A 12,972-nucleotide genomic window follows, 5' to 3' on the forward strand; every position below is an offset into this window, starting at 1 on the left:
GACTTAACAGATTCTAATAATCAGGAAGATTTTCCCTTTGTCTGGTTGTATATATGCTCCCTTCTTGTAGAATGGAGAGAACTCTGATGCTTCCCCCCCTTTTCTTCTAGAGCTCAGAGTGAATTTTTTATTGCTTGCTCCTTGTTTTTTTCTTTCTAGATGGAGGAGTCTAATAATGATGTTAAATTACATCATATAACATTCCAATGGTTATGAAGCACTTCGATACAGTTATCTCACTTAATCTGGTGGCATCCCTGTGAGGCAGATGTCTATATTCACAGAAGAAAGAAAATGAGACTCTGGCCGAGGTTGCCCAGAACTGAAACGCAAAGCCAGGGTGTCTGGTGTACTATCTGGGCAGTGCAGAGCAGGAATTAAGACTGTGGGTTCCAGGGCTAGAGAACGTGGTTTCAGAGCATGGTCCTGTCACTACTAGCTCTTGGGACAGGTTCGTAATCTGTCTCAGTTTCTTCGTCTGTACAGTGGGTACAGTGGGAGAGGTAATAGTCCTTGCCTCCCGTGGTTGTTAGGAGGAGTAAATAAATACACATAGTGTGTAGCAGAATACTTGACGGATGTTGGGCAAATACCGGGTGTTACCGCTACGACGGTTCTCCCCACTCCACCGTCACTGTCGCCACATTGTAGGCTTCTTTGATTTCCAAGGCCAGTGAGCTGGCGGCTTGTTTTTCATTTACGATTGGCTTCTTGGGTTAAGTTCTGGGAGCGGTTGTTTTGGAGATTCTGATGGTGTTCTCGGTTTATGTGCAGAAGAGCAAGGCAATGAAGAAAGTGAGAAAAGGCGAAAAAAGAAAAAGGGTACCAAGAGGAAACGAGATGGAAGGGGTCAAGAAGAAGGCACTTGGGCTTGCGACCTGAAGCTGGACGACGTGCTGGACCGCACGCTGGAGGACGGCGCCAAGCAGCACAACCTGACCGCGGTCAACGTGCGCAACATCCTCCACGTGAGTAAGGAACGCGATGGAAACGCCTCTTGGAGAGCACGTGAAACACTCAGGGAATTCTTGGTTCTTAGTATGGGAATTGGTGATTTTGTGAGGTGCGTGCGCCAAAAAACTTTTTCCCTCCCAACACGCTTTCTCATTGCACTCAGCACGCATTAGAAATCTGAACACACATTTAAAGAGACCTTAACTGGGAAGGTAAACTGTTCCTCTGCTTCCTCCACTGACTTGATGGGTTGTCCTCGTGGTTGGCAGACTCAGAGATGATAATGTTCACAGTGGACCTGCTCTTTGGTGGGTTGATAGATCTGAAAAGATGCCAGGTTAACGGTTTACTGTGCACATTTGCTGATACTGTTCTTTGATATGTATCAACACGGCCATTTACAAAACCTTCGTTGCTTGTTACTGCTTCTCTGAAGCACGTAGTCCGTTATTTCGGAATCTCATTCATGCTCTTGGTAGCTGCCGATGGGATCCATCTGTTTGCTGCTTTATTACAGTTTGAACTGTGTGCTTCTGTCCAGACCTGGCTTTACCCCAGTCTGAAGCCGTTTCAGTTTCTGGCTCTCATCTGTCCATTCCGTGTCCACATGCAGTGGACATGTGTCCACTCTAGCAGAGTTACAGAGGACTGAGCGTTGTCTAGATTACACATCTTTGTTGCATAAAGTGAAATTTCATCTTTCTCCAGGAAGTAATCACAAATGAACATGTGGTAGCTATGATGAAAGCAGCCATCAGTGAGACGGAAGATATGCCCATGTTTGTGAGTAGTTGACTGTTACCCTTTAATGTCAGGGAACTGAGCTATGGAACGGGGCTGCGCGTAGGGCGTTACTTGGGACTGTGTAAATAGCTTGGTGGTTGGGGGCAGAGGTAGCATCTCAAAACCCCAGGTACACGTGATGATTTTTATTGACTGTTTTCTTCTCATTTTCCCTGCCTCAGGAGCCCAAAATGACACGCTCTAAACTGAAGGAAGTGGTGGAAAAAGGAGTGGTGGGTGTTCTGTTTTTTTTTTTCTTTATTTAGTTTGGTAAATAAAATCTAATTACAGGTTATTTGCAGGGGAAAAATATATAGGAAGGATTTACTATGGTCTGGGTTTGCATCCTGAAATACTTGTGAAAGAGAAATAGAGACAACATGTGGAATCAATATCAGAGTTTATTCTAGTTGATGCGGAGGTCTTGCTTTTTGGAAGTGCTGGGTAGATAACCATTTAACACGGTTGAAAGCGTGAGCAGGGTCAGTTTTCCTATTCACGTTATATGTGGCATTATAGCATTTTTCCAAGTATGTTCCAGGGAGCACTTGCATCAATGTCGCCCTGGCGTGGGGTCCCTCAGGAGTGCTAATGAAAAATGCGTATTCCTTGGCTCACCTCAGACCCGGAACAGGGAGCTATATGTAGGGCCTGGGAACATGCATTATTGGAAACAGCAGCTGGCTGTTTTGCACACTGAGAGATGAGAGCCATTTGAAGACTTCTGGAGTATTCTGGTGCAGATGCTGGGACCCATTTAAATCCTACTCAACAAGTCCAGTATGTGCTTAGCACCTGTGACAGGCGGGCGATAGTCCTGAGGCGGTCCACTTTCTCTCCAGTGTAGGGAAGATTTGCCTTGAGGACTCATGATGCGTATTGGTGTTTTTGTCTTTTTTCCGGTTCTGTTCTTTGCAGCTGTATAGAAGAAATAAGTCCACGTGACCTTCCCTCTAGTAGAAGAAAACTAGTATGTCTTTTTGTAATATTCTTTTCTTGCTAAATGTCTCTCAGTTTTTTTATTGGTCTTCACGTGAGAAGGCTTTGAGTACATACACTAATCTGATCCTTTTCTTCTGCATGTGCCTACTTTGTCCGTGTCCTTTTAAAAGTATGCGTGGAGTCTCCTGCTGCAGATGTTGTTTAACTAGTATGGATTAAAGTTAGGTTATCCCCTCCGTGTTTCAGGTACCGTATTTCTCTTAATGCAGCCAAGGATTGCATTGGCTTGTTTTTGACAGCCGTTGTATTGTTTTGTCTGATCAGCTAACCCCAGTTGCATATAGTGAAATTTCATTTCTCCGGGAAGTAATCACACATGAGCCTGTGGTAGCTCTGATGAAAGCAGCCATCAGTGAGACGGGAGTTCTGTGAAGTCTGCCTGACATACAAAGTATAATTGAAAGTAATTCCATATTTGATTTGGAAACAGAGATCCAAAGCAGGCTCTGGGTTGTGTTTACCAACCGTGAATAAGAATAGATAAGTTGGACAGCCCAAGATGTTAGTGTATGTGGGACAGCAAGGACTGAAGTCCAAGTTTCCTGCTTCTTAATGCTTAATAGACGGACTCCAGGACTCCAGCACACTTCCGGATACTGCCTCGCCCCGCCTTTTTGGATGGATTTGGCCGTAGGGAACCTGATGGGTTTAGAAACACACCCGGGAAGGAGTGTGGACCAGAATCACATCATTCCCTTTACCCTATACTGGGCCTAGTTCAACAGAGCAAGGGAAGGGGCTGGGACATGGCAGGGCTGAGGAGATGTGGAGAGGCCGAGGCTCCTTGTGGAGATAGAACCCAGTGCCTCTTGGGTTGTGCTCAATAACCCGATTTTCACTGGGTCACCTTAAATGCTCAAGAAATTATACACTTCAGGGACATTTTTTGTCAGCAGCATGTAAGAGCCTTAAAAAAATTCTTTAAAAACATTTCACTCCAACTCTGTTATTTTAAAATATACAAGAAGTTAAAATAATTTTATAGGAAATTTAGATTCCATCTAGATTTAACTGTAAAATTTTGCCATATTTTACTTTATATCTTTATATCTATCTCTTGTTTTTTTCCTGTACTATTTGAAAATAAGTTGAGGACAGTTTGATACTTTACCCCTAAATCCTTCCAAAAGAACTGGTCATGGCTGGCTTTTGGGAGGCACATTTACGTTGGATTTATGTGATTGATTAAAAAAAAATACTGATGTCAAAAAGGCTACTGTCACCTATAGTATCTTAGGTATGTGTATTATTATAGTTTACAAATAGTTTTTTTTTAATGTTTATTTTTCAGAGAGAGAGAGAGACAGACAGACAGACAGACAATGAGTGGGGGAGGGGCAGAGAGAAAGAGGGAGACCCAGAATCCGAAGCAGGCTCCAGGCTCTGACCTGTCAGCCAGAGCTCAGTGTGGCTTTTGAATTTGTGAACAGTGAGATCATGACCTGAGCCAAAGTCAGTCAACCTACTGAGCCACCCAGGTGCCTCACAGATAGTTTTCAAATTCATTAATCCATGTGAACCCAAGCTGTGATACAAAGTCAGGGGTGCCTGGCTGGCTCAGCTGGAAGAGCATGTGACTCTTGATCTCAGGTTCGTGAGTTTGAGCCCCACAGTGGGGGGTAGAGTTTATTTAAAATATATAAGTAAATAAAGTAGGCAAGACCGATGCTTTTTCCACTTATAGTTAATAAAGTCTCACTAGGGTTAAGGCAGAGATGCTAGATTGAAATAGATTCTTCTCTCCTTTTCATCTGATAAGCTCTGGCAAACAATTGAGAGTATACCCTTGGAGATAATTAATATTCCTTGATCCCTGCACCTACACGTTAGGTACATGGATGGCTCTTTGTGATGGTGAAGAGGAGGTAAAATTGAAAAGCCGTCTATTTCGGTGAAGAGAACGTAATTATTTATATTCTTTGTTGGTAGGTAATTCCAACATGGAATATTTCACCAATTAAGAAGGCCAATGAAATTAAGGTAAACTTGGAAGAGGTAATTCTTTTTTCCAGAAAGACTTCATCAGTTTTGAAATCTAAGTACTTCCTTTCTATTTAATTTTTGGGGGATCTGTCTTCTTGTTTTAATTCGATCTTTGTTTTTTTTCCTTTCCATTCCTCTTAGGTTTGACTCTCACGCTAGGAATCTCTTTACCCGCTGCCTGTTGTTACTTGCTATAGCTGCTCATTGTGCTGTTAGGATTTATTTCTTTCCTGCTCTGCTTTCTTCCTCTTATTTTCCAAATACGTATGATTTGTGTTTCCTGTAACTTCATTTCTTTCTATAATTTGTGCTAACGCAGCCCCCTCAGTTTGTGGATATTCACCTCGAAGAGGATGACTCCTCAGATGAGGAGTACCAGCCAGATGAAGAAGAGGAGGACGAGACGGCTGAAGAGGTCAGTGGCTCCCCCCGTGAGTGTTAGCTGCTAATGGAGAAGAAAGGAGACCCAGTAAGGCCTCCTTAGTGTTGTCACTTGTTCTGTAGAGAGGAACGAGGCACATTTCTTTTTTCTGCTCATTTCTTTGCATAAATCCAAGACTGCGGGGCATTTTCTCTTCTACTGCTCCCTTAATGTTTTCGTGTCTTATATTATGAAATAGAACACACATCTAATGTATATAGAACTGTGCACAGAATAAAAAAAATTTTTTTTAATTTTTTTTTTTAACATTTATTTATTTTTGAGACAGAGAGCAACAGAGCATGAACGGGGGGAGGTTCAGAGAGAGAGGGAGACACAGAATCTGAAACAGGCTCCCGGCTCTGAGCTGTCAGCACAGAGCCTGATGCGGGGCTCGAACTCACGGACCGCGAGATCATGACCTGAGCCGGAGTCAGACGCTCAACCAACTGAGCCACCCAGGCGCCCCCGGAATAAAAATTTTTAAATACAGCTTAAATAATTATAAAGCCAGTCCTCACGAGAGTTCTCCAGACTCCTTAAATGCAGCCCCACCAGCGTACCCGCGTCCTCTTTCTCTGTGGTTCTGTCGCCTAAGTGGGCAGCGCTGCGCGTGCTGCTTCTAAACTTACATGTACTCCCCCATGCCTGGCTTTTTTGTTTTTTTGTTTCATCGCTGACCCTTTGTGATTCTTCTATACGGCTGCTTGCAGCCACAGTTTGTTCGTTCTCATTGCTGTGTAATGTTGTTTCTTAGTGCATTCTTTGACTTGTTTATAAAAGGATTTTAAGCCAATGTCTTGTAATTTTAATGAGAAGACCAATCTGATTAGCTTCCGAATATTAAACCTCTGTTTAAGGTTTATTTTCTCTTACTTTAAATTGATTCATTTTCTTGAGATACTTCAGACTCAGTGGAATGACGTAGGGGCAGAAATGTGAACACGAACTGGGTTTGTCTCGTAGAGTTTATTGGAAAGTGATGTTGAAAGCACCGCTTCGTCCCCACGTGGGGCAAAGAAATCCAGATTGAGGCAGGCTTCCGAGGTGACTGAAACGGACGAGGAGGGCGGCGTATTATCGGAGGTGAGTCGGCGCCGAGCACAAGAGACGAGGATGGGACTGCGCCGCAGGGCGGCTGTCCGTGGGATGCTGAGGCGTCCCCCTTGAGCACACGCCACTCGGTCCCGCTAATTGTGCTGTTGCCTGTGCCTCGTCAGAACTGTTCAGATTTCAGAGTCCTTTATTTAAGTCAGCCAGCAGTTGAGAGGAAAACTGGAGCTCAGTGATGGGGGTGGGCGTGCTTTTCTGAGTCCTCCGAGCAGCCAGATATGGGTGACTAGCGGTTTCTTTTCTCCTAGCTTTGTCTTTTTTCTAATGTGGTCCTAAAGCCATTTTTGTTAGATTTTCCACTTTTGATCACCTAGGCAGCATCCTGTTGGCTTCATTGGAAATAGGATGGAACCTAATTAGATTAATATATTTGACAGTGTATCTGTTTTTATGTAGCTCTGTCTACATGGCGAGGGAAAGATCACTGGCATATGAAAGATGTGCCCGTCTCTGCCCACCTCTTTTGTTTCTTTTCTCTCCTTCCCTCTCTTTCTCTTCTCCTCCCTCCCTTTCACTTTTTAACATCGTTGCCTCTTTCATTCAGGCTGAGAAAGTCCCCACACCTGCCGTTAGGCACATCAGCGCTGAGGTCGTGCCCATGGGGCCCCCACCTCCCCCAAAGCCCAAGCAGAGCAGGGACAGCACTTTCATGGAGAAGCTGCACGCGGTAGATGAGGAGCTGGCCTCCAGTCCGGTGTGCATGGACTCTTTCCAGGTGAGCAGTGGAGGTCTGTCACTGGTGACGTCGGATGGGGCCACGTAGCTGTTGCTCGGGTTGGGAAGGGAGAAGGGAAGTTGTGAAATTGCAGGCCGTTGATCCTCTGGTTCAGGCCGCTTTATGGGGAGAATTGTAGCCCCTGGGGAAGGAGTGGGTACGTGATGCAGAGCATTTCAAACTGTGGAACGCAGGACGCCTCCCCTTCAGCCGGCCCCCGGGTCCTGACCTTTACCGTGGCTGTGCTGTCACTCCCGCCGCTTTCTCTCTGTCTGCACACTTGCTTTCCTGAGTCACTTCATGTTGCAGTCACAATGCTCTTTTTCTCCTGAACACTTGCATGTGTATTCTCTAAAATAGGACATTCTGTTATGAAAAGAAGTAATATTATCTAATCTAGTGAAGTCCTTTTTTAGATTTTTACCAGTTGTCCCAGTAATGTCCTAGGCAAAAGAAGCAAGTTCCCGTGATGTGGGACCCAGTCCAGGATTACACATACAGCGTCTTACCTCATACGCTGTCATTGCATTGTATTGCATTGTATTGCATTTTATCTTATTTTATTTTTGTTGTATTCTATTTTATTTTTATTCTATTCTATTTTATTTTAAAGTAGTCTCTGTGCTTAGTGTGGAGCTCGAACTCACGACCTGAGGTCAAGAGTCACTTGCTCCCTGGGGCGCCTGGGTGGCGCAGTCGGTTAAGCGTCCGACTTCAGCCAGGTCACGATCTCGCGGTCCGTGAGTTTGAGCCCCGCGTCGGGCTTTGGGCTGATGGCTCGGAGCCTGGATCCTGTTTCCGATTCTGTGTCTCTCTCTCTCTGCCCCTCCCCCGTTCATGCTCTCTCTCTGTCCCAAAATAAATAAAAAACGTTGAAAAAAAAATTAAAAAAAAAAAAAAAAAAAAAGAGTCACTTGCTCCCTTGACTGACTCAGCCAGGGTGCCCCTCGTAGCCTTCTTTAGTCTAGAACAGTTCCTCAGCATTTCTTTGTCTTTCATAACCTTGACATTTTGAACTGTGTGGACTGTAATTTTACAGAATATTTCTCAATTTAGATTTTTCTGATATTTCGGCATCATTAGATTCAGGTTTCACGCTTTTGGCACAAGCAGCACAGAAGCAATTAATGGCCTTTCTAGTGCATCGTATCCGGAGGGACGTGACACCTGCTGTGTGAGGTGTGATCACATGGTCATGGTGATGTCTGCTTGATTTCTTCATGATAATGTTCCTATTTCCCATTGTTAATGGAATGTTATATGTATCTTATGGGATATACTTTGAAGCCAAACATCTTTTTGCCAGTAAGCATCTGTTGCTTCTTCTTGCTGGAAACAGTCATTGCTGTGGTTGGTGTCAATTGAGGACTTTCTGAATTCCACCATTTAGCCAGTTCTTTCTAAGGCTCTAGGTTTTCTCCACCAGTCTTGTAGGTTAATGAAAAATATGTCTGTTCTAAAATTTAAAAACAGAATATTGAATGGAACAGCCCCGAAAGGGTCATTTAATTTAATCACACTGCTTTGGGGGTGAGTGCATAGTGTTTAGAGGGCAGTAGTGTTTTGTGTAACCGTTTATTCGTATACTTGCTGAACGATAGAAGTTGGGGAATAGCAGTATAAGACAGAAAAGGTCTTTCTTTCCTCTTGGAGGTTATAGTTTATTGGAGAGAGAGAGAGAGAGAGACACCATAAACAAATCATTTCAAGTAAGAACTAAGTAAAAGCGAAGAAATATGGTAATGCCTATCAGAGTACTTCACATAACATGATCAGAAAAGGCCTCCCTGGGTGCCTGGCTGGCTCAGTCGGTGGAGCATGTGATTCTTGATCTTGGGATTGTTGAGTTTGAGCCCAGATCTGAATTAGAAGGAGCTGTGCATCCGGGTGTCTGCTGGGTGGCTGTCAGTTGAGCGTCCGACTCCTGATTTTGGCTCAGCTCATGGTTTATGAGATCGAGCCCCTCGTCAGGCTCTGCACCGACAGTGCGTAGCCTGCTTGGGATTCTCTCTCTTTCTGTCTCTGCCTCTCCCCCGCTCAGCGTGCCCATGCACACCTGCACTCTCAAAATAAATAAACATTAAAAAGAATTAAAAACTCTCCTTTGGTTAAGGTGGGAGAGCAAGGGAGGAGACAGAAGAGTTACTAGACGGCTGCAGTCATCCAGTGAGAACTTCCTGACTTAACCTACAGCTTCAGTGTCATCGCTGTCCACATCCCAGCTGCTTTTTCCTTTTTGGGCAGACATTGATAAGCTTATCCTGAAATTCACATGGAAATGCAAGGGACCCAGAATAGCCAAAAATGAGCAAAGGATAAGAATAGATAGTTCTCCAGAGAAGACCTACAGATGGCCAGTCAACATGTGAAAAGATGCTCAACATCATTAGTCATTAGGAAAATGCAAATGAAAAGTATGAGACAGCACTTCACAGCCACCAGGACGGCTAGGGTGAACGCATGGACAGTAGCAAGTGTTGGCAAGGATGTGGAGAGGTGGAGAACCCGCACACATTGCTGGTGGGAATGTGAAATGGTGCGGCCGCTTTGGGGAATGGTTTGGTGGTTCCTCAGAACATTAAACATAGTGACTGTGTGGCCCAGAAAGTCCACTCCAGGAGAATTGAAAACGTTACATCCAAGTAAAAAGCGAGTACACAAACGTTCATTGTGGCGTTACTCATAATAAACTTTCCCCAAAGTGGAAACAGCAGATTTTCACTCCCTGCAGTGTGGATACACCAAAGTGTAAATGGGACACTATCATGCAATGAAAAGGAATCATGTACTGACTTACACTACAAAACAGGGGAACTTTGAAAATATTATGCTAAGTAAAAGAAGCCAGACACAAAAGGCCACATAGTGTATGATTCCATTTATTTGATATGTCCCGCATGAGCCAATGTAGAGACAGAAAATAGATCATGGGTGTCAGGGACCAGGAGCGGGGGAAAGGGGAGAGTGACTGCTAATCAGATTGGGATTTCCGTTAGGGGCAAAGAAAGTATTCCGGAATTAGATACTGGTGATGGTCCCACAGCTCTATGAATGCAGTGAAATCCACTCAGTTACACATTTCAGAAGGATGAATTTTATGGTATGGAAATTATATCTTAGTAAAGCTGTTACAGATGTTCCTAAAATGTTGATTTTATCTTATTGTATTGTGTTTATTTATTTTGGGAGAGAGTGTGAGTGGGGGAGGGGCAGAGAGAGAGGGAGACAGAGAATCCCAAGTAGGCTCCACAGTCAGCACAGAGCCCAATGCCGGGCTCAAACTCAGGAACTGTGGGATCACGACCTGAGCCGACGTCAGCAGTCAGACGGACACTCAACCGACGGAGCCACCACTAAAATGTTGGTTTTAGGGGTGCCTGGGTGGCTCAGTCTGTTGAGCGTCCGACTTCGGCTCAGGTCATGATCTCACCGTTCGTGGGTTCGAGCCCCGTGTCAGGCTCTGTGCTGACAGCTCGGAGCCTGGAGCCTGCTTCAGATTCTGTGTCTTCCTCTCTCTCTGCCCCTCCCCTGCTCATGCTCAGTCTCTCTCTCTCTCAAAAATAAATAAACGTAAAAAAAAATTTTTTTTAATGTTTGTTTTAAAGCTGATGTCATTGTCCTTAACGTTTTTCAAAGAATAAGAAACCCAACCTGTTTAGAGAGGAGACCTTGTGATTGCAGCCAAGAAGAACAGTGCAGGGGTATGAGGTGTAGGTGTGAGGAGGTTTGGAGAATTAGGAAGCACTAGCCGTTGAGTGACCCGTGTCATCCCTTCTTTGTTGACAAGCCCATGGACGATAGCCTCATTGCATTCCGAACCCGCTCTAAGATGCCTCTAAAAGACGTTCCCCTGGGGCAGCTGGAGGCAGAACTCCGGGCTCCAGACATCACGCCAGACATGTATGACCCCAATACAGCAGACGACGAGGACTGGAAAGTGTGGCTGGGCGGGCTCATGAACGACGACGTGGGGAATGAGGGTAAGTGGTCATGTCCGTGTGCACTCTCCACTCTGTGGTCGAATTGTCATTAGTCCGAAGCTTAACTGAACTTAATTTTTTATTGAACTCACAATTTTAAATCAGTACTTAAGTCCCCTCCTTTTTTTGGGTTAAGAATCTTTTCTTTTGTGAGGCGCCTGGGTGGCTCAGTCGGTTAAGCGTCCGACCTCGGCTCAGGTCATGATCTCACAGTTTGTGAGTTTGAGCCCCACATCGGGCTCTGTGCTGACAGCTCAGAGCCTGGAGCCTGCTTCGGATTCTGTGTCTCCCTCTCTCTCTGCTCCTCCCCTGCTCATGCTCTGTCTCTCTCTCCTTCAAAAATAAATAAAAACGTTAAAAAAAAAATAAAAAAAAAAAAAGAATCTTTTGAGTATAGTTGACGCACTGGTTGCATTCGTTCCAGGTTGTGCAAGATGGCGATTCGACGTGTTTGTATGTTGTGCTGTGCTTGGCACGTGTACGGTGTCGTCTGTCAGCCTGTGGTGCTATGACAGCTCCGTGGATGGCACTCTGCATGGTGTGCTGGTTCAGAGTCCTTTTCGGAATCTTTGGAAGGCTAAGAATCGTCCCCTGAAACATAAATGCAGAAATAATTTTATATATGACTGCCTGAGGGTGCGCTGACCCCCTGGAGGACTGCCGTGCCAGCCAGGGACCTGTGTGATGCACGTGACAGCGCTAGCTGCCGCTGTGCCAAGTGCACGTCGGATGGAACCGGACTTGGGGAGATCAAGGGAACCGGCAGTGGCTTTGAGGCCCCATTGTGGCTCCTTCCATCTCTGGAGCCAGCGTCTTGACTCCTTTTCATGGGTCAGTCCCGTGCCCAGCCCTGTTTATGTGTAAGGCTGGCACGGTGGTCATCAGCTCACCGTTCACTTCTTGCTTTGCGTCCACACCAGAGGGACCCTTTCCTGCAGGCTTCAGTCTGAAAAATGCACAGGCACAACCCAGACTGGCCTTGTTTGGTCACGGGCCCGCTCTCTTGGTGGTGATGGAAGCCTGTGTGAGCCTGGGTCCTGGGATCGGCAGTGCCTAGCAGTGGTGAGCGTGGGCTAGGCAGTTACCCGGATGTAGTAGTATGGCCAGGAGTGGGCACAGAGCAGTGCCCAGACAGAAACAGTGTTGACTGCATACAGTCGTGCTATGAGAATCCCTACTGCAACCCTTACTCTAGAACAGTACTAAAATTTAGTGCTTTAATTTAGTGAAATCAACATTACAGAAGTTGTCTCTGGTGATTTTCTTTGTGTACTACAGTGGAAATCGGGCATCATTCCTGATTCTGTGCAATAAGCTTCTGTAGATTTAGATGTTAGAGATTGTCTTAGTCTATAGTGATTGCAGGTGATGTCACATTCTTTTGATGGAATCTGGCAGATTTTTTTTAAATTTTAATTTTTGAATTTACATCCAAATTAGTTAGCATGTAGTGCAACGATGATTTCAGGAGTAGATTCCTTAGTGCCCCTTACCCGTTTAGCCCATCCCCCCTCCCAGTAACCCTCTGTTTGTTCTCCATATTTATGAGTCTCTTCTGTTTTGTCCCCCTCCCTGTTTTTATATTCTTTTCGCTTCCCTTCCCTTATGTTCATCTGTTTTGTCTCTTAAAGTCCTTGTATGAGGGAAGTCATATAATTTTTGTCTTTCTCTGACTGACTAATTTCACTTAGCATAATACCCTCCAGTTCCATCCATGTAGCTGCAGATGGCAAGATTTCATTCTTTTTGATTGCCGAGTAATACTCCATCGTGTATATAGACCACATCTTCTTTGTCCATTCATCCTTCGATGGACATTTGGGCTCCTTCCATCCTTTGGCTGTTGTCGATAGCGCTGCTGTAAACGTGGGGGTGCATGTGTCCCTTCGAAACAGCCCACCTGTATCCCTTGGATAAGTACCTAGTAGTGCAATTGCTGGGTGGTAGGGTAGTTCTACTTTTAATTTTTTCAGGAACCTCCACGCTGTTTTCCAGAACGGCTGCACCAGTTTGCATTCCCA

At 45.0% G+C, this 12,972-nt stretch overlaps 1 protein-coding gene across 5 annotated transcripts in view; it reads left to right on the forward strand.

Annotated features, from left to right (window-relative positions):
- Positions 1 to 12,972, forward strand: part of LOC122476000 (GON-4-like protein) — a 75,544-nt gene that overhangs the window by 26,770 nt on the left and 35,802 nt on the right. For all 5 annotated transcript variants that reach the window (XM_043568149.1, XM_043568153.1, XM_043568148.1 and 2 more), the window contains exons 4-11: positions 775 to 968; positions 1,663 to 1,737; positions 1,920 to 1,970; positions 4,669 to 4,719; positions 5,042 to 5,137; positions 6,110 to 6,229; positions 6,801 to 6,971; positions 10,759 to 10,951. In XM_043568149.1, the coding sequence (XP_043424084.1) occupies positions 775 to 968; positions 1,663 to 1,737; positions 1,920 to 1,970; positions 4,669 to 4,719; positions 5,042 to 5,137; positions 6,110 to 6,229; positions 6,801 to 6,971; positions 10,759 to 10,951 (951 nt within the window). The remainder of the gene's footprint in view (positions 1 to 774; positions 969 to 1,662; positions 1,738 to 1,919; positions 1,971 to 4,668; positions 4,720 to 5,041; positions 5,138 to 6,109; positions 6,230 to 6,800; positions 6,972 to 10,758; positions 10,952 to 12,972) is intronic.

The sequence above is a fragment of the Prionailurus bengalensis genome, chromosome E4 (genome assembly GCF_016509475.1).
Source record: "Prionailurus bengalensis isolate Pbe53 chromosome E4, Fcat_Pben_1.1_paternal_pri, whole genome shotgun sequence".
Lineage (NCBI taxonomy): Eukaryota > Metazoa > Chordata > Mammalia > Carnivora > Felidae > Prionailurus > Prionailurus bengalensis.